This window comes from Carya illinoinensis, chromosome 10 (assembly GCF_018687715.1).
Source record: "Carya illinoinensis cultivar Pawnee chromosome 10, C.illinoinensisPawnee_v1, whole genome shotgun sequence".
NCBI lineage: Eukaryota > Viridiplantae > Streptophyta > Magnoliopsida > Fagales > Juglandaceae > Carya > Carya illinoinensis.
Window position 1 is genome coordinate 2,621,776 of NC_056761.1, and position 26,229 is coordinate 2,648,004.

Genomic DNA, 26,229 nt, shown 5'->3' on the forward strand with positions numbered 1-26,229 from the left:
TTAAAATAACATTAATACAAATTTTAAAAAATTAAAACACATATAAAAATATTCAGATGTAAGAATTTAAATAAAAATTATGAAAAAATTAAGATTTTTAAATTAATTATAAAAATACTATAACTAGTCGGTATCGATCGAGACGTATTGAAATGATTGGTACATTTCCTATACCAAGTACGTACTGATTAATTGTCAAGTATTTAAAACATTGAGGGGGAAATTATGCTGACCCGACTGCATGCCTTGCGCAGTTTCATAGAACGATCCCTGTTATTTCCGATTGTTCTTTTTTTTCTTCTTTCGTCTGCTCAACATTATCTTCTCTTCTCTCTGTCTCTATCTCTGTCTCTGTCTATCTCAAATTATAAATTGGAATTTAATAGCAGACTTCGCCATTCAAGGAAAGACTTAAAAAAATTATAAAAGAATATGCATGCATACAAAAAGCTGATCTTGCCAATAATATCAATCTCATGAGAGTTTGAATTTTGAATGATTTCTGATTGGTCTGCATTTATTCTTATTTCTCATATGCATCTAGATCGACGATATAATTTTCCACACCGACAATTACTCGCAAAGCATGGGTCTTATTCCGTACACTAATGCAGACATACGTTACGTGCCCAATCAATCGAGCCTATGACGGGTTCCATTATGCAGTCAGCGTCAATATATTTTATGACAAAATAATAGATAAGCATTACGTCGATAAAAAAAAAATTATATAAAAATAAAAATTTATAAATAAATATAATTTTATATTATAATCTACGACATTAAAATATATTGATTTGATGTCTCTTCTCTGTAGAAACTAGCAGCTTCTAAATTTACGAAAGCATCAATCAAGCTATTCTCTTCTATATATGTAGGTATGGACTAATTCAAAGGCAAATAATCAAAGAATAGATACTAATTAGTATATATGTTAATCCACATTTCAAAATATTTCTTCGGAGGCTATTGTATTTTACTAAACCAATTCACAGCAAGTAAATAATCTGTCTCCACTACTAATTCTTAAATTAAACCATATTTTAAATTAAAAAGCTCATCAAATTATATGTTTGTCTCATGACTCAGATGGCAAGAAAAACTGTAAACAAACTTATCATTATGATTTCTAATTATACCCTCCCAACTAGCTAGCTATGCCAGAAGAGAATTCCCTAAGGTTCAGGTTAAATTTAGCAACATCATGTGTGTGTATATATATATATATACATATACAATTTGACCAACAAAGGCTTAAGAACCCTTGTTCGATCAAAGCTGAGCCAGCTGGAAAAAAACTTCAACTTATAACTTTGGTTTAGGCTTCATATCGGCCCTAGGTCTATTAATCAATTCAGCTCCTGCTCAATGTTGTATCTATAATATTAAAAAAGAAAGAGAAAGAGAGATGATATTTGCAGTCGTAAGTATATAAATATTATGTAATCATTTTGAAAAAAAGTGAATAAATACAGAATCTAAATAAAATACAAATTAATTTTTTATTGGTAAACTCTTTTCTTTTTTAAAATGACTGCATAATATTTATATACTTTATAATTATATGTAGCATTAATTTTTTTTTAAAAAAAAAAGAGGCTTTCAACACATAGATACTTCCAATAATTGAATGTATAAAGAAATGCCAAGTTTTACGTAAGCACAATAAATTAAATGTTGTTACGAACTATTGACTATTTCAATGTGTCACTCGGAAGAGGTGCTCCCAATCAACAGAAAAAATCAACGTTTAAAAAAATATTATTAAAAAATTCTTTCACTTTATAATATTTCAAACGGCTTTAATTATATCATTTTTAGAATATAAAAATATAAAATTCATCGGATAAAAGATGAATTGGCTTAACAGAAAAAAATTATATATATAGTAACAGATAATATCACCTCCTAATAAATAATTCAAAGTTAATATTGTATCTAATAATTATTAATTATCAGTAAGTAAACTGCGAATGCAAACTGTCAAACGTATATAAAAGACGTCATTGCTGACATTTTCTTCTTAATAATTGTTCAATGTTCCACCCAACATTTAGCAGTTTTCGCACGCTAAGTTAGGCATAGAATTACTAATTAGAAATAAATATTTTTCAAAGAATTTATAGAGGTGCGCCTGGAGAGGTTCCAGCTCTTGCCAAGAAGATTAGAGAGAGTCGGACTTTGACGATAAAATCGTATTTGTTAATAAAAGTCCAGCTATTGTTAGAGATCAGACAAAGGAATTCGAAGAGGAAAAAATGCGTACGGACTTGGAGGAAACTTCACATGCAAGAAGCAAGGGGATTCAGAAAAGTTAGCTACAACCAAGAGTACTAAACAGAATCATAGCTTGGGCTAGCCAGCGTCAACTTTTGATCTGAGACCTGATCGACAGAGAACTAAAATGTTTGTCCCAAACCTCACTCACGTCCCAAATAAGAGAAATGTTTGTATTTTTTAATTAATAATATTTTTCTTACCATTGCTTATGCGTTCTTGATTTATCTTATTTAACTTCATGTTAGTTCTTTTTAATTGAATGCCCAGATGTCGTATGACAAAAACGGCTTGTAATTCTTCGCTTGCTCGGTGAATTTTTTTGATAAAAGGGGGGCATCCCTCTAGTGTCCCTTAGAGGTTTTGAGAGTAGTGTTTTGGTAGAGCTCTGAGTTTAACCATTTTAATAGAATTGGTTTGGATTATACGACGATCAATTGAACTGTTAAATTTTAGAAAAGTCAAGTTAAAAGAAGTTCTTCTATATCAGTTAATTTGAATTTTATATATCGCATGGGGCTTGAATCTCCTTAACTATTTCTGTGCTTCAGTTCAAACTGGTTTCGTTTAAATGTTAATTTTATTGTAATTTTTATTATATTATTGTGTATTTTAAGAAATCAAAACCGCCACGTAGATAATTAGTAGCAGTTGACTATGTATAATATTGTACCATTGAACGACATTAGAATAGGACAGCAGAAAGGGCAGGGAAATTTCTCTTTATTCTAAGTTGATTTGTCTCCGGTCCTTCTGTTGAGAATATGCCCTTTATAAAATCTATTACTTTGCTTTTGTTCATGTTCTTCTGTATCGGTGTTAAACCTTGGCATAAATTGCAATACTTCAACCTGTTTAAGACCAAACTCTGTTTTCTATGGGTACGGTTTGGTTTCCTCAGTTAGCTGTGTCCCTTTTTCTAGCAGTCCTCTTGGGTGGAGCTCTTTCTCCAGTTGGGTGCCTTACCTTTAACTTTTCAGAATTCCAGAATAAAGATACCTCTCAACTTTTTATGATCAATGATACTATTTCACGTATCTTCGGGGGAGCTATCCAAGTTACACCTGATTCTGATGGACTTGATTTCAATAACACTTTCGGACGCGTCTTTCACAGGAAGCAGTTCAGATTGTACGGCAAGAGCAAGGGCGGGACAGCAGCTTTCAATACCACCTTTACGTTGAATATCAAACCCAAGACATCTCCAGGTGGCGAAGGCATAGCCTTCATATTAGCGGCAGATAAAGCTCTTCCGGAGGCCAGTTATGGGCAATGGCTTGGGATCGTAAACGCGACAACGAATGGATCCTCTCAGGCTAAAATCGTGGCCGTTGAATTTGACACGAGAAAGAGCTATCCAGAAGACCTCGATGATAACCATGTTGGCTTGAATGTAAATAGCATCTACTCAACCAAACAAGTGTCTTTAGCAGACTGCGGTGTTGATCTTTCTTCAAATGTTGATGTGAAGGTAAGGGTTCGGTATGATGGCAAAAATATTTCTGTCTTCGTGACTCAAAATGGAAAAGGACAGGGCATGCTAGTATTGTCTCTGCCTCTTAATCTCTCTCAGTATCTTCCGGAGAAGGTTTTTGTGGGATTCTCTGCTTCAACAAGTACTTACACCGAACTAAACTGTGTAAGGTCATGGGTATTCAACGGCGACGATGTTGGTGATGATAAAAATCCAGAGCTGTTATGGGTCTGGATCACTGTTCCAGCCCTACTGGTGTTATGTGGTATTGCGTTCTTCTTTTATTTGCAGAGAAACCACAGAGAGCAACCAGAAGATGCATATCCAAGGATTGAAGACCAGATTAAAGGGTCCTCTGTAGCTCCAAGGAGATTTCGACTGAAAGAGCTGAGAAAAGCGACAGGCAACTTCAACCCGAAAAACAAGCTCGGAAGAGGAGGCTTTGGAACAGTCTACAAGGGGTTCTTGGAAAATAAGGAGGTAGCTGTCAAGAGAGTCTCAAAGGACTCAACTCAAGGCAAGCAAGAATTTATAGCAGAAGTCACAACAATCGGCAACCTCCATCACAAAAATCTAGTGAAATTGATTGGATGGTGCTATGAAAAGCGTGATTTCCTTCTTGTGTACGAGTTCATGCCAAATGGTAGCCTAGATAAGTTCATATATGACTATGAGCGACTAGGCAATGAGGAATCGCCGACACTTGGCTGGGAAAAAAGACGCATCATAGTCTATGGGGTAGCTGAGGCACTGGATTATCTTCATAACGGGTGTGAAAAGAGGGTGCTTCATCGTGACATAAAAGCCAGCAACATCATGTTAGACTCAGACTTCAGTGCAAAGCTGGGAGATTTCGGACTCGCTCGCATCGTTCAACAGCGAGGAAAAGATCACCACACAACAAAAGAAATTGCAGGAACACCGGGTTATATGGCTCCGGAAACTTTTCTTATCAGTAGGGCTACTGTTGAAACAGATATCTATGCATTTGGTGTTCTTGTACTAGAAGTTGTCTGTGGAAGAAAGCCTGGAAATCAGAATGAAGATAACGATTACAACAACGGCATTGTGTATTGGCTATGGGACCTTTATAGGAGAGAGAGGATTCTTGATGCAGTTGATTCCAGATTGGCCGGGGAATTTGACGAGCAAGGAATGGTGCGCATGCTTGTACTGGGACTGGCCTGTTGCCATCCAAACCCACACCACAGGCCCTGCATGAAAACAGTATTGCAGGTACTTACAGGTGAAGCGCCTCTGCCACCCGTGCCCATTGAAAGGCCTTCATTTGTGTGGCCAGCCATGCCCCAATCATTCAAACAGGACCCAGATATCTCTCTTATTGGAAGCCAACTTAGTCCATTCACACAACTCACCGGGAGATGAATCATGCCGAACTCAAGAATCGGAACAGTCCTTCCTCAGTATGATCTTGTTTTTATTAGCGGATGTTCAACTTGTTTATTCAGCATTTCTTTCTTTGAATAACTTAATTCAAGCATAGTAATACTATATATAAGTTTCAAATATATAAATCTTGTATAAGTTTTTTTTGTAAAAATGTGGGCCGCACTAAGAAAATGGAGTTTTCCCTAATTTCTACAGTGAAGTCCACCTTTTTATAAAAAAAATTTGCCCAAAAAATTATATATTTGAGACTTGTATATATAATTTCTTATTGTAGCAATATAGTACACGCATATTTCTCCAACTTGTAAGTAAATAAGATTCCAGGTTTTTTCTTGTAAAAAAAAAAAAGTTTGTAATTGCAGGTATTCTAATCTTCTGAATGAAAATCTTTTAATTTCTATGTCTTTCCATACTAATCGCCCGCGATGGTTTTATGCGTGTGGGGTGTTTGTACTGCTTTTTGTACATGGTTGTATGGGTGGAGATCCTGTTGATGGGATGCAAGTACGAGTACAGCTTTAATGGTGGCGAGAGTACTAGTACAGTCTTATCGATGGCGAATTTGAATTTCCCATAAACGACTTGAATGACTTTAGAGGTCCGCCGAACAGCAGAAGTCCACGATGGTTTTATGCGTGTAGGGTATTTGTACTGCTTTTTATGCGTGGTTGTATGGGTGGAGATCCTGTCGATGAGATGCGAGTATGAGTACCAGCCTTAATGGTGGCGAATTTAGATGTCCCACGATCGACTTTAAATGACTTGAGAGGTTTGCCGACCATTCTTAACCACGCCCTAGCACAAGTCCCCCCCCCCCCCCCCCCCCCCCCCCCCCCCCCCACGCCCTAGCTCATTTTTCCCACTTTATATATTGGGAAATGCTTATCCATATATTTTTCACACTACATATATTAGAAGATGTTTTTCCCATAGATTGGGGGGAGTGTACCTATGGTGGCACCGATTGAGTTTTTTTATTTTTATTTTTTTTACTTAATAGTTAATTGAGTATTTTTTAATAAATTTCTGGTTTTTATATTATTTTTCTAAAAAATGTTTGAAAACAAAAACAAAAAAACAAAATTTTTTTTACCTATTCCGTGACTCTATCCGAAGTTACCACCCGGGAGAACTCTATTTTATTCGGAGGGAAGAATAGTTTGAAGCTGCTGTGGCATATTCCAATAACCCATTGGGATTCCCGAGGAATTATATCAGAAGCTGAAAATATTTTGAATCTTCCACACAATCTTGTGGTTATTTCCATTTCTTGTCATCAAGCATCACCTAATGGCCTTCACACCGACACGATGAAATGCAACCTTAGAGGCAAGAAGGGGGAGGAGGAGAATCCACAATACACACGCAACGCTGTGCTCTCAACGTAACCATGAAATTATAATCTTTCTTGTCCTAAATGAAATATATATGCCTTCAAGTTTAACAGACATGCAAGTTACAGCGCGTGAAGAAGGAGAGATCTTGCCTCCTTACTGGCTATGCAATGGAGAATCTAAAAGCTCATACCATAATTGCATAGATATTTCAGAGTATGCCCCAGGTAGAACAGGTCAGTTGCCCGGGAAAAAAAAAAAAAAAAAAAAACTATGAGAACGTATGCTGCCCCTTGAGAGAAACAATGGTGGCAATTGCCACACTCTTTCCTTCAGGGGAAAAAAGAAACCTTCTAACTCCAGTTTTTAACTGGATAAAAATACGATCTGCAAGTTGCATCTGCTATAATGCAGCACGCTCTAAAGCATCCTTAACTCACGGCCAGCTTATCACATAAAGATTGATATGCTGCGCTGCAAAGCTTGAACTTTTCCTCTGCAACAGCCTGTTCAAGCCCAGAAATCAGTCAGTCTGTCAGCACCATTCAGATGTTAATCAGCACAAGCAATGATGAGATTTAAACCATTGATGTACACATGAAAAATTCATGAGCCTGGCAAGATACACATGCCTTCTTCATGCCACACTTTACATAAAAGATTCAACATATGGAGAATCATGCTAATTACCTTGGAAGAGCCTTGATGACGATCTGGATGCCATTTTAGCGCACAGACTCGATATCTGAAATTGTAAAGTCAGATGGATAAATGGACAAAACCAGAAAACAAAAAAGAAAGTAGTGATTTGCAAACATTTTTTATTTTTTATTTTTTATAAGTGATTAATTTTAAAATTTAGGTTGCTAGTGATTTGCAAACTCAGACGAAGAACCAAGTGAGAACTCACGCATTTTTAACATCTTCAAGTTGTAGAGGGCCAGAAGCACTCAATCCAAGGGCCAGCCTGTCTGAAGCCATATCTGTCTCGGAACTCTCAGACTCAGATGAAGAATCATATGTTTCTTCATTCCGATATCTCCAATTCCAGGACCTCCCAAAGTTATTATAGTTTGATGAGCTCCTCCATTGAGAATTCTCTTCATTAATGAAAGACCAATAGAAGAATCGGTTCCCACCAAATGCAGATCGGAAAATGGTCTCAACATCAACATCATCTTCTTCACAGAACTGGTGAACTCCTGAACCATAATTGAAAATGTGATGATGTAATGCAACCTCAAAAGGCGATGAAACATGAATCCAAGACTCAACACATGACTAAAGCAATTATGCCGTGGAGGATACCCATCGTGCCCCCACATGATACCATTAAGAAGAGCATCACCCTACATAAAGGCTGAAAGATTATTGCCTTAAGAACTAGAGCAACTGATCTAAACAAATCGAAGGGCACAATAGGCCCATCTATAGGGCTATTTTGCCTAGTTGTGCTATTCATATATATAGTCCTGCAACTAGACATGTTGTGTTTTCTTTATAGCACCAATGATACTTAAAATGTCCTTACTTCTGCCTGATCGCTTGGGTCCCTGGTTGTTGGTCCAGTCCCTTTTGGAGCCCTTAGCAGAGCATTGCCTTCTAAACCATGAGGGGCCCCTACTTGAAGATGGGTCATCCTCTTCATCCTCGTCCCGCCAACTCTGAAATTCCAAAAACAGTTCATGCAGGAAAATTAGAAAATAAATCTCTCTAAAATAAAATATGATAACAATAAGAAATCAGAAAAGTTTCAGTCTGCCCGTATTAACAATGTTATGGCCACACACACTCACAAGCCCATAAGAGAAATTTGTAAAAATTAAAAATTGCCTATTGAGGTGAAATGGAACTGATCAAGACCAGAGCATTTCAGTTCATTTTCTATATCATTCCTTTGTTGCAAACTAAAATAAGTAAATCTCATGTTTCTAGCTTTTGCACTCCATAGCAAGGAATTAGTAGTGATACTCATGTAAAAAACAAGCAGGAAGAAACCATAGTACAAAATCACAAACTAAAGCGAGAATTACAATATTCATTGTGCCCTTGAGCATATAAACCTATGCAAACAAAACATTTTTCCATTAGAAACGAAAAATTTCAAGCCTCTTCACCTTTTTTTCATTTGCATTTTTTGGGCTCCAATTTATCTATCAACTACATCCGTGTGCTTTGTTTTATTTATTTATTTGTTGCCATGACTAATTATGTAAGTAGCCTAATCTTGTAGCTACAAACCATCCACGGTTTGACTTCCAAAACTCTTGCACCTAACAATTTGCAACTAACACGACCTCCATCTTGTCTTCTAAAACCAATACAACTAGCCTCCGACACCCTGCCTCAGCAACCATCTATCTTATGGTGCAACAGCTATTCTCCATGAACTTTACATGGCTACTCATTCAAACCAAAGGATATCATAGTCTTCTATCATTCTTTACTCTTTTCAGACAGAACTGAAAAAAAAATCTAGCATCAACCAAAGAGGAAATGAACTATTTAGAAGTAAACGGCCTGAAACATCATAAATAGAGACCTGAAACATGAAGTCCGCGTAAGCACCAACATTCCGCAATAATGTTTGTTTTGCATGCAGCTGTCTGAACCTTTTTGAGTAATTGTTGGATCTCTGCAAAAGAAGGGTTACGAGCAGAAGAGAATTTTCATTCAGCATCAGAAAAAAGAAATAGTGTGTGTCTGTGTGTGAGTTCAGACTTACGTCAAAACTAACGCATAAACTATATGTCACAAATGACTACCCTATCATATAGCCATAACGAGGTCTGAATGGCATCTCAAAATGTTTGTCTTTGCACTCGGATCATTAGGCGTTTATATATAAACCATAAATTGAGCAAATTGAGAGGGAGAAAATACTGGGACGATTTCATTTATCATGAAAGCCTACATTTTTAGCAAATGTTCCTGCTTGGTTGGCAATAATACAAAAGGAAAAAAATGAACTTCAAATTCAGAGACCGGTTTGTTCCATCAGCTCAACCTTTTTTTTTTTTTTTTTTTGATAAATTAGCTCAACCTAATAAAAGTAGTTGATACAATTTCCCAGTTTCCAAGCAACGAACCAGAGAAATAGAAGCAACTAATAAGATCGTAAAATAAATTATAGGTATTACTATAGACAACGTTTTTCATCCTAAAGGATCTGAATAAGGCAATCCCTAAATCACCTAGTTTGTTTTCTTTTTTTTTTCCCAAAAAAAAAAAAGACTCTAATAATTCACACAAAACCATAGAGGATAAAACCCATATAGATAAATACAAAGACATGGAGAGAGAGAGAGAGAGAGAGAGAGAGAGAGAGAGAGAGAGAGAGAGAGAGAGAGAGAGACTGACGGATTCCCAGTAATTGCGTCTCTTACGTTCTAGGACGGGAGTAGAATGAAAGAGGGCTGCCCTCAATTGAAAGCAGCTGGTTTTCGAGCTTATCAACGCTGCTTTCATGGCGCTGTTCATTTTGAGATATCAATGGTCAGAGAGGGAGAGACCCGGTGGTTGAGGAAGGGGGAGGGGAGCAGTGAAGCGAAGCCGCTACGTTACTCGATGTTATTTTCTTGTCGGAGGGTCGTTTCGGGACTACATTGCGGAACCAGCCATTTTCTTGTCATGGACTTATGGCCACAACCATTGATCCCATTATTACACATTATCAACGAAGAAAACCGAGCTCCTTAATTTGGACAAGTGATTTAAGGCCCGATTGTCAGTATTGCGTGGATCGAGGGGATGTAGTCTAGCGGCAACCATCTGAAAACCCATTTGTCATTTACCTTTATGGGTTTTGGGTTGGCTTAATATGGGCTTAGCCCAAGCAACTCAAATGCCCTACGCAAGAACGGGACATTTTTTTTTTTAATATACATTTCTGTATAGAAACTCATAAAATCTCATTTAAAACTTTTTCTCAACTTTCCAACATTCAAACATCCACTTCAAATAATCACCACATTAGTAATACATACTCTTCCAAATCAGAAGACTTAAACCATATATTAACGGATTTTTCAATGGAACGTATTTTGTTTTGATTTATCAAAATCTATTTTCCGTTATATACAAATATTAAAAATGTGATATTTGTTTTTTATATAACTTTTACCAAGTAATTCCTCATGAAATGCATGCATCCTCAGTACGTACGAGGCATATATAACCGGATCTGTGAAAGAAAAGCCAACCTTTCAAGTAATTAAAACCCTAAAAACTTACAACTTCTAGCTAACTAGCTAGATGGGTATTGATGGCCGAAAGAGAAGTTTGTAACATTTTTTTTTTCAAGGCATAACTTGTTAATGTCGTGTTTCGTAGCTTGATCAGTACTACGATGACCCAATATTAAAGCTTGCAGAAAAGAAGGATGGGCTTCGGTGAGATGTGGGGTTCCTCTTATGCCTAAATCAGATAGAACTTTTGTAAGTGATGAAGAGAAATAAAGGGAGTCAAGGAGAAGAAGAGTTTAGAAAGTCTCCCCTGCCCCCTAGGTGGGATTGGGATATTTATACCTGACTTGAACTCAGTTTCAGAGGAAGATTGCGAGGTGTCAAGTTGTACTCAAGTCAGATTTGCCACCAACCCCTGCCATGGTAGTATGTTAGGTTGAGGTCATGCCGTTTTATGGCACCTCAGGCTGCACGTTGTTGCATGCACAAGCTCCTTGACATGCATGAAACTCAACTTGTCTCTGGCCAAGTGTGTCTACTACCAAACACACCTAAGTGCCTGGGCTTTGAGGCAAGAGTCTATTTTGTACTCTCTTGCAGGACTCGGTTAGTTACCAAGGTCCCAAATGATCATTGCCCTTGGTGGGCTCTTCGACTGGACTGGGCCTGGTGCTTGGGCCTTTCAAGATGGGTAGGCTCATTATGGGCTTGGCACTCGACTTCCTATTTTGGGCCCCTAGCCAGCTTTAATTCTCGTCTGATGGGCGCATGGGCCTTCTCACTCTCTGCGGCCTAATCCAATTGGGCTTAGGCTCTTACTGGGAAGGGCCCCCCTCACACAACTAATCATCTCGCATTGATCCCTAAGTAGTGGCTGACCATCATGTGTAAAAAGCACAATACTTTTATAGTAGAAATGTTTAATGTCTTCTTCATCTCTATATGATTCGACGAGCGTCATCAATGGATCATGGATCCTAAAGAAATTGTATGTAACAACTCCGGCGACATATATAGCTGGATCAGTAGGCGAGTAGGCGACCATTCTGCATTTTCCTTCTGCATAAAGGTTTTAAAGTTGCTTTCTTTTTTGGGTTCGTTATGGACCAAAACATAACTTGATATGATAACCAACCACGAGCCTAGCTTAAAGTAGGGTTCTTTTCACGACCAAAGTTGTCCCAACCAACCGGATCATAGATCGTCCCATTGCTCATTTAATGATGGTTGAACCCTTTCAATGATACTTAAAGGCATATGTTTATTCATTTTATATTAATATCGGCTTTTCAGAAATTAAATTCTTTTTTTATTTCAAGTAAATGAATAGTTACAATATTTTGTATTATTTTACGTTATGTCGTTAAGATAATTGAAGAGAAATGCTAACTATATAGACTAGAGTAGTAAATCGTATTAATAGGTCGTGTTTGTGTCATTTCAAATCGTGTATATTATACAACATGGGTCAATCCAAACACGACAGATTAAGCTTCACGGGTCAAATTTCCAAACTCTAACACAGTCCACTTTGACATATTTTAAATTAATAAAAAATATATCGACCCATTTTAATTTGGGTTAACCCATTTATGTAAATGAGTTTAATTGATTCAAATAATTTATTTGACTCAATTAACATAATTTTACATAAAATTTAAAATCACAATATCTCTTAAAAATATAAAACTAATTACATAAATTTAAAATTACAATTCAAATAATAAAAATACTAAAATTACAATCTAAAAAGAAATATGAGAGGTGATTGTGACTCATGAGAGTTAATTTAATTAAAAACTAAAAAAGAGCGAGGATCTGAAAGAGAGTTTGAAAATACAAAATAGGATTTAATATTTTTGTTTTTAAGTTAAAAAAGATATAATTGAAATTTTGAGTAAAAGTTTAACGGGCCGGTAATTCGTTACATCTAATCCAAATCCACTATTATCACCCCTATTAATAATAGTACAGCCATAAAAAATAAGTCTGTCAAAGCCCGAAACCTATCACCCGAGTTTAGAATCTTCACGTGGATATGTAAGTTTTTTTTAATTAGTTTTCCATATTAACATTTCTCATAATTGAAATATATTTTAAACCCTGGATTGATTACTAAAAATTAAATAATTTTATCTCATCTTATTTAATAATTATAATTTTTTTAAATTTTATATAAAATATAATAAATAATTTATTTTTTTAATTTTAATATAAAATTAATATTAAAAAATTATATTATAATAATAATTTATTTATTATTATTTGAAATATCACATCTCAACAAATTAGGTAACCAAACAGAATCTAAATGATTAAAGAGAATGTTATCGACTTTTAAAAGTGGGATTTATTAATTAGGAACGGTCAACCTGTGATTTTAAAAGAGAAAAAATAAAAAATAAAAAAAAGGAAAACCCTCCAAGGTGAGGAAGGTCATCATGATCACCTTGTGTGCTTGTTCTTGGTGAATCGGTGATTATGCATTGCACGTTACGACTGCCACGCGCATGCAACGTTTGATCTTTGACCGGTTCTCTCGGTCAAGAGCGAAACTATTGAAGCGTCGAAAACATAGCTAGAACGGACAGCTGCAAGTGACTCCTGAATAAACACGCCCGACATGATCTCTCGACGGTTAGAAAACGGAATGGCTGAGTTGGCATTTGCTCTCTATGTTGCACCCAACTCAGCCCTCCCTGCTTTATTACCTTTCTAGCATGAGTCTCCCTCCGAGACGGATTTACCCCCAGCCTTTTCTATATTTGACAACCATATCCAAAATGTATATTTGTATGACTGCGAGGGGTATTTATGAAATTCAAGATAAGAAGTAAGCGCAATTTGTAAATCATAATTATTAAATGCAAAACATCAACTATCTTGAAAAATAGTTGATTTTGCTCGTGAATTACGTTAACAAAAATAAATATTTTATTTTTTATATTTTGAAATTCTTTATTGTGAAATTTTCTTTCGGGTGTTATTCATAAAAATTAATAATATATTTTTGGAAATTTTATATTAATTTCATTGTGATAATAATGGGATAAATCACTCAAAATCATTCAGTTTTTTTTTAAAATATGGTTTTAAATAGGATTCTCCCAATATGACCTTTGCTCAGAAAAAGGTACCGGGGGCCATTTACAGAAGTGCGTGGTGGGTATATCCGTCATCGCGAAGGAACCAAAAGATAGCCAGCTGTTTCCAATGCGAACGTGAGGAGTAATGGGGTCCGTCGATCAGATATTCCGAAACGACGGCCAGGATTTCGGGAGAGAGCATTTGAGGTCCATTAAAGCTGAATTTTACTTACAGGAGGCTACCCTATTTTCAAACATATACCTGAACCCACTCGAAAACAGTCCCATAAACAGAGCCACGACAGAGAGAGCCACACAGAACAACCGAAAAATAAAAAAGCACAGAGAGAGTTTCATTTCAAAGGTGTCCTCTTCCTTCTATCTGATCAACATTTTTTTTTTCCCTGTTCGCAGAGAACACTGATGAATTGTTGTCGTTCAATGTTTCGGAAACTTTGCTAAAGTGATCTTTTTTGTTCATGTTTCTTAAATAACGTTGCTGCGCGTCCATTGATCATCCTTGATTTTCAGATGTTTTGTTGTTCTTTTAACTAATGCGTGATGGGTAGATTCGGATCACGGATGGATTTGAAATTCCATTGATACATTAATGTAGGTTGCATGTTCCTATCAATATTTAGATTTTTATCGAAGAAAGTTTATTGCTTTGATCGTATCGGAAATTTTGTCCAGGTATACAACAGTAGAATTTAGAGTATAGGTTCGGTCTATTGCAAATCGGTATGGGGTAAAGATTGTAAATTCCCTTGTCTACTTTCACATATATATATACGTACGTGCGGTTAAGTTCCAATGGATTGGCTTTTGTGGTTTGAATGGCATATTTTGATTGACTGCCAGAAGATCTGGGAGTCGAGGATTATAGAAACTTTCTATTACCATGAATTGACATCAAACATCTGCATGCATTGTGCTTGGGTTGATTGAATTACGTTATGCGATGGTGAATCAAATTAACAAATTAACAATGTAATACGTAGCTATGATTTGTGGGATGAGAAACTACTGTTCTTTGCTTATGTTTGTAATGGTGGTGTCTTTGTGGAACAGGCAATAGGAAATGGCAGAAGCCGAGGATATTCAGCCACTCGTTTGTGACAATGGAACTGGGATGGTCAAGGTACAAATCCAAAAATCTGATAAATGTTGACCATTTATGTTTTGGGTTCTGATTAGAATCTAATTGCACCGACGGATCTGCAATTTTCAGGCTGGATTTGCTGGAGATGATGCTCCAAGGGCTGTGTTCCCAAGTATTGTAGGTCGCCCTCGACACACTGGTGTGATGGTGGGTATGGGCCAAAAAGATGCCTATGTTGGGGATGAGGCTCAGTCTAAGAGAGGTATCTTGACCTTGAAATACCCAATTGAGCATGGAATTGTTAGCAATTGGGATGACATGGAGAAGATCTGGCATCACACCTTCTACAATGAGCTTCGTGTGGCTCCAGAAGAGCATCCCGTTCTTCTCACAGAAGCGCCTCTCAATCCCAAGGCCAATCGTGAGAAAATGACGCAGATTATGTTTGAGACCTTCAACACTCCTGCTATGTATGTTGCTATTCAGGCCGTCCTTTCCCTTTATGCTAGCGGTCGTACAACGGGTGAGTCAATTACCTATCTTTGCGTTTAATGTTATACCATGAATGAGTTTAGAAAACTGTTTAAATAGACATGTAAGAGGCAGCATGTCGGATTCATTCATTTCTAATATTGGGTAAATTAGAGACATAAATATTTGCCCCTCATGACAAGAAAAATGTTGCTGAAATTGATTTGAGAAACAAGGCATATTCATGGAATACGTTTTAGTACAATGTGATTATGCATAGGCTTGGATCGTCAGCATTTCTCTGTCATAAGTTGCTCTTCTGGTTTCTTTTTTCTCTTTTGCAGTTGCTGTCTGTGCAGTTGTAATACTTCTACATGAATTAATTAAGCGTGTTTTCAAGTCGAGTAAACGTTCTTTGGTTATTTTCTTGGGAACTGCATGCATGCGTATTTTGCTCATTATTGAACAGTGGGGGAACATATTAAATAGTAATTACCGTAAGAGTGGTTTTTCGGGAATGCTTCATGTAATCTTCAGTTTGTAGAGATAATCCAAACGTAATATATTGTAATGAAAGTGTCATGTGTTCATCTGTTTTATGCTGTGCTTTGTCTTTCAGGTATTGTTCTTGACTCTGGGGATGGTGTGAGTCACACAGTTCCCATCTATGAAGGCTATGCCCTTCCACATGCTATCCTGCGTTTGGACCTAGCAGGTCGTGATCTCACAGATGCCCTCATGAAAATCTTGACTGAGCGTGGTTACTCTTTCACCACTACTGCCGAGCGTGAAATTGTGAGGGACATGAAGGAGAAACTAGCCTATATTGCTCTTGACTACGAGCAAGAGCTAGAGACAGCAAAGACAAGCTCAGCAGTGGAGAAGAGCTATGAGCTACCTGATGGGCAGGTGATCACCATCGGTGCTGAACGATTCCGCTGTCCTGAAGTGCTCTTCCAGCCATCCATGATCGGGATGGAAGCAGCTGGCATACATGAAACCACATACAATTCTATCATGAAGTGTGATGTCGACATCAGGAAGGACCTCTACGGTAATATTGTCCTCAGTGGTGGTTCCACCATGTTCCCAGGCATTGCTGATAGGATGAGCAAGGAGATTACAGCATTAGCTCCAAGCAGCATGAAAATTAAAGTCGTGGCACCACCAGAGAGGAAGTACAGTGTCTGGATTGGAGGCTCCATTTTGGCATCTCTCAGCACCTTCCAACAGGTATTGTGAATTTGTTCTCGCCTGTGTTTGTATGAGTGCATTCCATTGTGTACAATCTTGAACATCTATGCATGAGGAAAAGTTGCAAAAAGAAAATATGAACTGATGGTATTATGACAAATAGCATTGCAAAGTTTGATTGTTTATTGAACAAAAGCAGAGTTGTCTCACCCAACGACAGAGTGGTGTTATTTAACTTATTTTGGCACATTTCTAACATGATAGTTGTTAATATGGTAATTCAAACATTCCTAACTGAAAACAAAATCCTTCTGTGTGCAGATGTGGATTGCAAAGGCAGAGTATGACGAATCTGGGCCCTCAATTGTTCACAGGAAATGTTTTTAATCATGCAAAGAAAGTGGTGGGCAGAGAATTTACAAGATACATTTTGTGTTTCTGAGAGGCTTCGAATCTGGTGGTTGCGGACTTTCCCTTTTTCTAATTTATTTCCCATTCTTCATTCATGTTGTTTCTCTATTTTTTTTCTTTTGTTATTATGGGACGGTGAACATGGAGGCAATCAAATTAAGTATCAGACTCAATTTTTTCATAACTATTTGTTGTAGAAGGGTTGTGTATGGTTACTGCTCTGGTTTGGGTTGAAACAGAAATTCTTTTTGCTATAATTTATCTAAGAGTTCTTATGATTGATTATAATCCACTGTATACCTTTTCTGTGCACTGTTTTCTGCAACTCTATAATTGGAGTCTGTATCCTACATGGATGGATATCTAATGTCACAAACGGAAGAACTACATAAACAGCATCATGATTGTTGGGAATGGACCGAACAAACTAAGGCTAAGTTGAAGTAAATAATAGCGGAAGCAACAAAATAAACAACAATCACACAAAGAACACCAAGATTTAAGTGGTTTGGCTCAATGTGAGCCTACGTCCACTGTCAGGGTCGGTTTCAAAGATTTTACTATGAACAAGGATGGAGTACAAGAGTATTGATCACAAAATCCTCAATCCTAAAGCCCCAATACACTCAATGGACTCTTAGGATTGTATACAAAAGGATTCTCAAAACTCTCTCTAACTTGGCTGCTGAACACACCACAAAATGAAGAGAAAATGATGTATTTATAGGACAATGCGCTAGTCAGAACATTCGCTCGAGCGGACGTCGAGCGAAGTGTCGAGCGCACGTTAGGGTTGCATTCTCGCTCGAGCGGAGGTCGAGCGAAACTCTCTGGAAGATTTCGCTCGAGCGAACTGTCGAGTGGAGGTCGAGCGGAACTCTCTGGATGAGTTCGCTGGAGCGGAAGTCGAGCGAAACTGTAGCGGAACTGTAGCAAGCCCCAAAAAACACACTTTCAGCAAGAAATCAAGCCAAACTCAACAAATCTCCACCTTGGCTTGAATTCCGTCAAGCCTAAACAAAAAACCATTAATCAAGAAACCGAAACCCCTCCACCAAGTCCCCTAAGGGAAACACATACCCCGAACACCAATCAAGTCCAAGCAAAGTTTGAACTTGTATACTGGAACTGGCTTTGTCATCATATCTGCTGGATTCTCAGTAGTAGCAATTTTCTGAATTTCCAACACGTCCTCACAACTTCCCGAAGGAAATGATACCTGACATCAATATGCTTTGTCCTCTCATGATACATTTGATTTTTGGTCAAATGTATTGCACTTTGGCTGTCACAAAACACTGAAATTGCATCCTGCTATAATCCCAAATCACTGATCAAACCTTTCAACCAAATGGCCTCCTTAACAGCCTCAGCTGCTGCCATATACTCTGCTTCTGTAGTTGATAAAGCAACAGTAGATTGTAGTGTTGCTTTCCAACTAATAGCAGAGCCACACAAAGTGAAAACATACCCTGTTAATGATCTTCTCTTATCCAAGTCCCCAGCATAATCAGAATCAACATAACCAACCACCCTTGAATGGTAGTCAGTTTCTCTATCAAATATTAAACCAAGGTTCGAAGTACCTTTCAGATACCTGAGTATCCATTTCACAGCCTGCCAATGAGCTCTACCCGGGTTAGCCATGTACCTGCTAACAACACTCACTGCCTGTGAAATATCTGGACGAGTACAAACCATTGCATACATAATACTGCCAACTGCACTGGAATAAGGAACACTAGCCATGAAGCGTTCCTCCTCATCTGTCTGAGGAGATAGGGATGCTGAAAGTTTAAAATGTGTAGCAAGTGGTGTACTTACTAGTTTGGAATCAGACATTCCAAACCTCCGAAGAACTTTCTCAATGTACTTTCCCTGGGACAAATACAACTTTCCAGCTTTCCTATCTCTGTGGATCTCCATCCCCAAAATCTTCTTTGCAGCACCTAAGTCTTTCATTTCAAACTCATTTCTAAGTTGAGTTTTCAGCAAACTAATGTCAGATATGCTTTTAGCAGCAATAAGCATATCATCAACATAAAGTAGCAAATAGATGAAAGACCCATTAGATAACTGCCTATAATAAACGCAACAATCATGGCTACTCCTCACATAACCATGATCTATCATAAAAGAGTCAAAGCGTTTATACCATTGCCTCGGAGACTGTTTTAAACCATACAATGACTTCTTCAATCTGCAAACATGATCTTCTTTGCCTTGAACAATGAACCCCTCCAGCTGATGCATGTAAATGGTCTCCTCCAGGTCACCATGCAGGAACGCTGTTTTAACATCAAGTTGCTGAAGCTCTAAGTCATGTGCTGCCACTATGGCAAGTAACACCCTGATCGAACTGTGTTTCACAACTGGAGAGAAAACTTCGTTGAAGTCGATGCCTTCTCTCTGACTATAGCCTTTTGCAACCAAACGTGCCTTGTACCTTGCATCTGCAACATCTTGGATTCCCTATTTCCTTTTGAAAACCCATTTGCAACCAACAATCTTCGTCTTCTTAGGCAACTTAACCAAATCCCAAGTTTGGTTCTTGTGAAGAGACTCAATCTCCTCAGTCATTGCTGCGCACCATTGTGCACACTCCTTACTTTTGACAGCTTCTGAATAACTGGAAGGCTCTTGACCATCTATGTCCTCTGCTGTAGTAAGTGCATACATCACCATATCTGCATGAGCATATCTTTGAGGTGGCCTGATCTGCCTCCTTTGTCTACCAGTTGCAATACTGTAATCTTGCTCACCCTGTGCGCCATCATCAAAATCAGGATCATGCTCATCTGAAGTGACATGATCTTGGGTGTCGTCTGGCATCCCTTTTGAAGCCTCAACCTGTGACTCCACCTTCTTGCCATTACTCTGCTCTTCACCTATAGACACAGTAAACTCCTTCCTCGGATTAAGCATGGATTGTTCATCAAATACTACATCCCTACTAATTACAAACTTAGGTGATTTGGGATCAGTACACCATAACCTGAATCCTTTCACCCCACTAGCATATCCAATGAATATGCCCATCTTTGCCCTTGACTCAAGTTTTCCATCATTAACATGGAAATATGCAGGACAACCAAAAACTTTCAAATTTGAATAATCAGAGGGAGTACCTGACCATACCTCATTTGGAGTTTTTAAACCAATAGCTGTGGCTGGAGAGCGGTTAACCAAATAGCAAGCTGTGTTGACTGCTTCAGCCCAAAAATCTTTAGACAAGCCGGCGTTTGAAAGCATACTACGGGCTCTCTCCAAGAGAGTTCTATTCATCCGTTCAGCTACTCCATTTTGTTGTGGAGTATGTCTCACTGTGCGGTGCCTCACTATGCCTTCATTTTTGCAGAATTCATCAAAGTCACTTCCGCAAAATTCCATACCATTGTCGGTTCGGAGTCGCTTAACCTTCTTGCCTGTCTGATTTTCAATCAAAACCTTCCATTGTTTAAAGTTAGCAAATACATCGCTCTTACGTTTCAGAAAATAAGTCCAAACCTTCCGTGAGTAATCATCAATAAAGGTAAGCAAATACTGGGCTCCACCTTTCGATGGAACTGAAGATGGACCCCAAAGATTAGAATGAATATAGTCCACAGTACTTTTAGTTCTGTGAACTCCTATAGTAAACTGAACCCTGCACTGTTTTCCAAACACACAATGTTCACAGAATTCAAGTTTTCCTATCTTCTGATTGCACAACAAATCCTGCTTACTCAGGATAGACATCCCCTTTTCACTCATGTGACCCAAACGCATGTGCCATAGACGGGTGTTGTCTGAGTCTGAATTATCTGAAACAGACACTGCAGCTGTACCTGTCAATGTACTGCCTTGAAGGAAATAAAGACCATCTGTTATATCTCCTCTCATTACAATCATGGAGCCCTTACTGACTTTAATAGCTCCACCTTCACCGGTGTACCGGAAACCTAAAGAATCAAGAGTGCCCAAGGAAATAAGATTTTTCTTCAAATCTGGGATGAGTCGAACATTAGACAATGTCCTGACAATCCCATCAAACATCTTAATCCTAACTGAACCAATCCCAACAATTTTACATGCCATATCATTTCCCATCAAAATGGAGCCACCGTTGATTGACTCATAGGTAGTGAACCGGTCCCTTTTGGGACACATATGAAAGGTACAAGCTGAGTTCATGACCCACTTGTCACCATAGCGACTATTTGAGCCACTAATTGCTAGAACAATATTTATGCCGTTAGACTTTTCATCAGCAACGCTAACAGCATTAGAAGAACTAGTGCCTTCCTCTCTATTTTTCAATTTAGAACACTCATTTTTGTAATGACCAAATTTATGGCAGTAATGACATTTAACATTTTTCTTGTTAAATTTCGACTGTGAACTGCCCCTGGATTTACTCCTGTTCTTCTCTGAACTTCTCTCATGTGATCTACCCTTGCTAGATGAACCCTTAACAAACAAACCACTGGCTTGACTATCCGTGCCTTGTACACCCAATTTTGTTCTCAACTCCTTAGAGTTCAAAGCAGATTTTACATCTACCAAAGAGATGGTGTCTATACCATACAACATCGAGTTTACAAAATTTTCAAATGATACCGGCAACGAACACAACACAATTAATGCTTGATCCTCATCATCAAGCTTAATATCAATATTTCTCAAATCCATGATAATCTTATTAAATTCATCTAAGTGTTCAGAGATAGGAGTACCTTCCTTCATTTTGAGCGTGTATAACCGTTGCTTCAAATACAAACGGTTGGTGAGCGACTTTTTCATATACAAGCTCTCAAGCTTGGACCAAACACGAAAGCGGTCTCCTCATCGGCAACCTCCCTCAAAACTCTATTTGATAGTGACAACAAAATGACACTATGTGCCTTCTCATCTTCTTCTCTTGACGATGCAGGAGAATCTTCGGATACCTTCCCTTCCAAAACTTTCGACAAGCCTTGTTGTCGTAACAAAGCCTTCATCTTGATGCGCCATAAGCTAAAGCTGTTTTGACCGTCGAATTTCTCCACTTCAAACTTTGCCATAGCCATTCCTCAAGATTTTGCAAAGAGCTTGACGCTCTGATACCAGTTTGTTGGGAATGGACCGAACAAACTAAGGCTAAGTTGAAGTAAATAATAGCGGAAGCAACAAAATAAACAACAATCACACAAAGAACACCAAGATTTAAGTGGTTCAGCTCAATGTGAGCCTACGTCCACTGTCGGGGTCGGTTTCAAAGATTTCAATATGAACAAGGATGGAGTACAAGAGTATTGATCACAAAATCCTCAATCCTAAAGCCCCAATACACTCAATGGACTCTTAGGATTGAATACAAAAGGATTCTCAAAACTCTCTCTAACTTGGCTGCTGAACACACCACAAAATGAAGAGAAAATGATGTATTTATAGGACAAGGCGCTAGTCAGAACATTCGCTCGAGCGGACATCGAGCGAAGTGTCGAGCGCACGTTAGGGTTGCATTCTCGCTCGAGCGGACTGTCGAGCGGAGGTCGAGCGAAACTCTCTGGAAGATTTCGCTCGAACGGACTGTCGAGCGGAGGTCGAGCGAAACTCTCTGGAAGATTTCACTCGAGCAGACTGTCGAGCGGAACTCTCTGGATGAGTTCGCTCGAGCGGAGGTCGAGCGGAACTGTAGCAAGCCCCAAAAAACACACTTTCAGCAGGAAATCAAGCCAAACTCAACAATGATGATTTTTTCTACGTACATGGAGAGTATTGATGGTTAAAAATATTGGATTTTTAGCATTCAATGGTAAAACATGTAAATAAGACTCCAGTATCCCAGATACAAAGCCCCAGGGTGGAAAAAGGTACAAATTTACAGCTTTGAAACTTTATCATCCTCAATCGGAACCCCGTTCCAAGCACGATAAAAGCTATTCCCTGAACGGAACTTGTCTATTTGAGACTTGTACGTACATGATATTACTCTTTATTATTATACCTCAAAAGAATTTACAATCAACACAAGAAGCGGCAGCTGAGAGGTTTCCCCTCAAGATCTAATTTCCATATCAACTACGTGAATATTAATCCTGACTGCACCTTCTAGCCGTGTACGTGTGAATACGAAACTCTTCGTCGGCAAGCCAATCTGCGAAACACCAATGAATTGGATGGCCACCAACACGAGTCACACACCAAGCAGGAAGAAAAACCAACGCAGGGAATTCACCACAAACTCCCTATATAGGCTTCACTATATATTCTTACCAAAACTGTAACCCAACGTTACAACGTAAAACTCATTGATCTACCAACAAAAATTGAATATACAAATTAGTATAGGACAAAGTAAAGAAATATTACTGTCACTGACAAGCTGAAGAAAAGGATGGTCGCAGATAATGGAGACGCCTCAAGGCTGCCATGGCCGTCGTAAGCACCGAAAAGGTGGCGTTAAGTCCGGTCTCGACCAGGCTATGATAGTCCAGGAACTCATTGGCCTGAACCACGGCGAAGGACCATAAGTCGCCTAAGAAGTGCTTCTAGAGGTTCCGGAACCCGGAACCAGAGGAGCGAAGTCTTCGAGATTCATGTTCATACGGGCATACCGTCTTACTGGCTTCGAACACGCCGACGCGATCCTTGCCAGTTGCCAGCGATGATAGCATCCCTCATTTCTCTCACCAGCAAAGCCCAGAGAATTCAGAAGTACAAAATAAATAGATATTGTTTATGGAAGAGAATGCTGAAGAGTGAGTGATGGATCAAAGTGTAGGGAGAGAGGCAGCAAAATCAAAGATAGCAAATTTGATGAGGGGGAACACAGAGTGTCGTGAGAAAAGGGAAAGTGGAGACTTCTGGTTCCCGGGAAATAGCGGAATTGAAGGGAAAGTTGAAACCGGGCAAGAGCAGCTACCGTTTTTAACAGAGAATCTCTTCGGAGAGTGGATGCGAGACCGCGCTTCCTTCTATTGAGGGCGTCCGAGGAAGATTTAAAAAAAAAAAATAAATAAATACGGAAGAAAAGCAGCTTATTAAAAAGGGCCCAGCCGGGTTCGAACCGGTGACCTCTTGATCTGCAGTCAAATGCTCTACCACTGAGCTATGGACCCCTTCCCGTAGTTGTGGTAAAATATTTTTCTAAATACATTAAAAAAGAGCAGAGTCAAGTAGAAATAAACATGCAACTACTTTGCAGTGGCAGTGCATAACTGCATGTCTTTAAAATTAAAAAAATAACTTGTGCAAATTGTAAATAGACAAGACGTTCCACACAAGATTTTGTAAAAAAATAAATTCTACCTTAAAAAAGTATAAAAAAAGTTATTATTTTTTATTAATAGGACCCACTCTTTACTAAAAGAATTGCATGAGACTTGCTTATTTAGGATTTGTACCTAGCACCATTCTAATACATCTATGGTTGAAGTCTTTTAGTCCTTGGGGGTACCAATTTTCTTAAACAGTGCTATATACAACTATAATTCAATTTTCAACCATGCTTTAACGCCTTTATATATACTTCAGTTTCCTCTCAGGATTCTTGTTGCTTTTCACTGCGAATATCCACTTTGCTAAATTATTTGCCCATTCTGCAAATCTTTCAACTATGCTGGAGAGTTTTGTGGACAACGTGCTGTAGAGTTGCTCGCATATCATCTCAATATTCCAATGCGTAGCTTCGGATCAATAAGAGAGAGAGCCGATCATTTAGAGGCATGAAATGATGAAATTCACCTTTGTTTATTTCTTACTGATGAAACGAATATTGGTGTACTTATGAACAAGTAATGTAAATTTATCGTCGATGTATTAAGGCCAAGCCTTTCCCATTCTCATCGAAAGACAGTAATGGCACATCGCAAAGCTTTGAAACTAGTATATATAGAGAGTTCAGGCCTCAACCTTATACAATGTCATTTATCAAACGCTTATGCCGGTGGTAATGCTTCACCATAAAAACTTTTGATGTCCCTTCTACAGTTTTATTCCATGTCTGCATGCACAAAGTTCCCCACAGGTAAACACATCATAGATAGACGTATATAAGATAGAAGAATAAAAGTAGGAAGAAAATGTTAAAAACAGTGGCATCAACAGAAATACACCAAATTACAATGTACTTTAGTTGTATATGCAAGATTTGAAACATAGCATGCTGAGAAAAAAAAAAAAAAAAGAGCAATTAAATGAAAATGTATCATAAATCCTCACCTTCTCAATGGTTCCCAATATTGACATGTTCTTCACACCCCTTGTCCTGAACTGCGACCTCCCAATCCGAAGTTGCTGAAGCAATGCCAACCGCCTTGTCGGCACCAGAGGAAGAAGCGACCTCCTCTCCAATAAGCTGGTCCTGCCATTTGATGGACTCTCAAAGAGATCCACTTCTCTCATTATCTTGCATCTTTTCCGGAGCTTCGACACTCTTAACTCTTTCCTCGCTGGTGCCTTGTCTACGGAATCTGAACCCAGTTCAGCAAACTTTCTGAGCAATTCATCAGAGGACTTCTTGTTCACATGTTGAACTTTGGCAGAGCTAGTAGAGTCCATTATGGAAAAAGAGAGAAATGGGTAGTGTGTAGGAGTTCAGAAGGGGAGGTGAACAAGGCGATAGTGCAAATGCAAATATACGGTGGGGTGAAGTAATTAAGTGGGTTTGTGTCTTATCATGTGGAAAATGGAACGTTGGGAAGAAGGGAAATAATAATTTGAATAATGAGGCGGGTGGAAAATATAGCCGTTGGGGAGAGCTGAGGGCTCAAGGTTTAGTAAATAATGTTGGGGCACGCAAGGGAACAGATATCCTAATGTAAAATTCTTCTTGTCATTTTCATATTTCACAAACTACACTTATTTTAATTTTTTTTATTTATTTTTTATTTTTTCTATAATAAATATGTAGTGTGTAGATGATAAATAGAATAATTTAATTAGTTTAATAAAAATAAAATGAAATAAAAAATAAAAAATAAAAAATAATATTTTAATATATAAAGTGTATGATGTGAGATGATGTGTAGTATTTCTCTATTCCAATTTCCCAAGACGGCTTAAGAGATTATTTGAATTGAAAAACACTTTCATTTCATCTTATCATTATATTTTTTTTAACTTCTCACACAAAATAAAATAAACAATTTATTTTTTCAAATCTCAAAATAATAATAATATTAAGAAAAAATATTCTAACAATATTTTATTTAATTTTTAATTTTCATTTAAAACTATCTCATCTTATTTCACTGTACAAACAACATCTAAAGATTGCCCTTTGACAATCTTACAAGATCAGATGTAAATTGTGAAGAGATTA

At 38.0% G+C, this 26,229-nt stretch overlaps 4 protein-coding genes and 1 non-coding gene across 6 annotated transcripts; 2 read left to right on the forward strand and 3 right to left on the reverse strand.

Moving 5' to 3' along the window:
* The first annotated feature begins 2,996 nt into the window (after positions 1-2,996).
* LOC122278285 (probable L-type lectin-domain containing receptor kinase S.5) lies at positions 2,997-5,558 on the forward strand. Its single transcript, XM_043088469.1, has one exon. The coding sequence runs from the start codon at positions 3,155-3,157 to the stop codon at positions 5,135-5,137; it is 1,983 nt and encodes a 660-aa protein (XP_042944403.1). The 5' UTR covers positions 2,997-3,154; the 3' UTR covers positions 5,138-5,558.
* Positions 5,559-6,535: 977 nt separating this feature from the next.
* On the reverse strand, positions 6,536-10,150 carry LOC122279213. The gene is made up of 6 exons (XM_043089652.1): positions 9,856-10,150; positions 9,038-9,130; positions 8,027-8,159; positions 7,406-7,697; positions 7,186-7,240; positions 6,536-7,001 (listed from the first exon to the last, which is right to left on the reverse strand). The coding sequence occupies exons 1-6, from the start codon at positions 9,973-9,975 to the stop codon at positions 6,927-6,929; spliced, it is 768 nt and encodes a 255-aa protein (XP_042945586.1). The 5' UTR covers positions 9,976-10,150; the 3' UTR covers positions 6,536-6,926.
* A 3,828-nt stretch (positions 10,151-13,978) lies between these two features.
* On the forward strand, positions 13,979-17,127 carry LOC122279214 (actin-1). Of its 2 annotated transcripts, none has more exons than XM_043089653.1 (5): positions 13,979-14,129; positions 14,837-14,906; positions 14,997-15,390; positions 15,958-16,571; positions 16,854-17,127. In XM_043089653.1, the coding sequence occupies exons 2-5, from the start codon at positions 14,847-14,849 to the stop codon at positions 16,917-16,919; spliced, it is 1,134 nt and encodes a 377-aa protein (XP_042945587.1). In that variant the 5' UTR covers positions 13,979-14,129; positions 14,837-14,846; the 3' UTR covers positions 16,920-17,127. The 2 variants fall into 2 exon arrangements, with proteins under 2 accessions (XP_042945587.1, XP_042945588.1); XM_043089654.1 differs by lacking the exon at positions 13,979-14,129 and adding an exon at positions 14,165-14,377.
* A 5,756-nt stretch (positions 17,128-22,883) lies between these two features.
* On the reverse strand, positions 22,884-25,609 carry LOC122278884. The gene is made up of 3 exons (XM_043089094.1): positions 25,128-25,609; positions 24,819-24,909; positions 22,884-24,592 (listed from the first exon to the last, which is right to left on the reverse strand). Exons 1-2 carry the CDS (start codon positions 25,464-25,466, stop codon positions 24,820-24,822), a joined length of 429 nt encoding a protein of 142 aa, XP_042945028.1. The 5' UTR covers positions 25,467-25,609; the 3' UTR covers positions 22,884-24,592; position 24,819.
* Positions 23,954-24,025, reverse strand: TRNAC-GCA. The gene has a single exon. It is a non-coding gene; the product is annotated as a tRNA-Cys (tRNA).
* Positions 25,610-26,229: the final 620 nt, after the last annotated feature.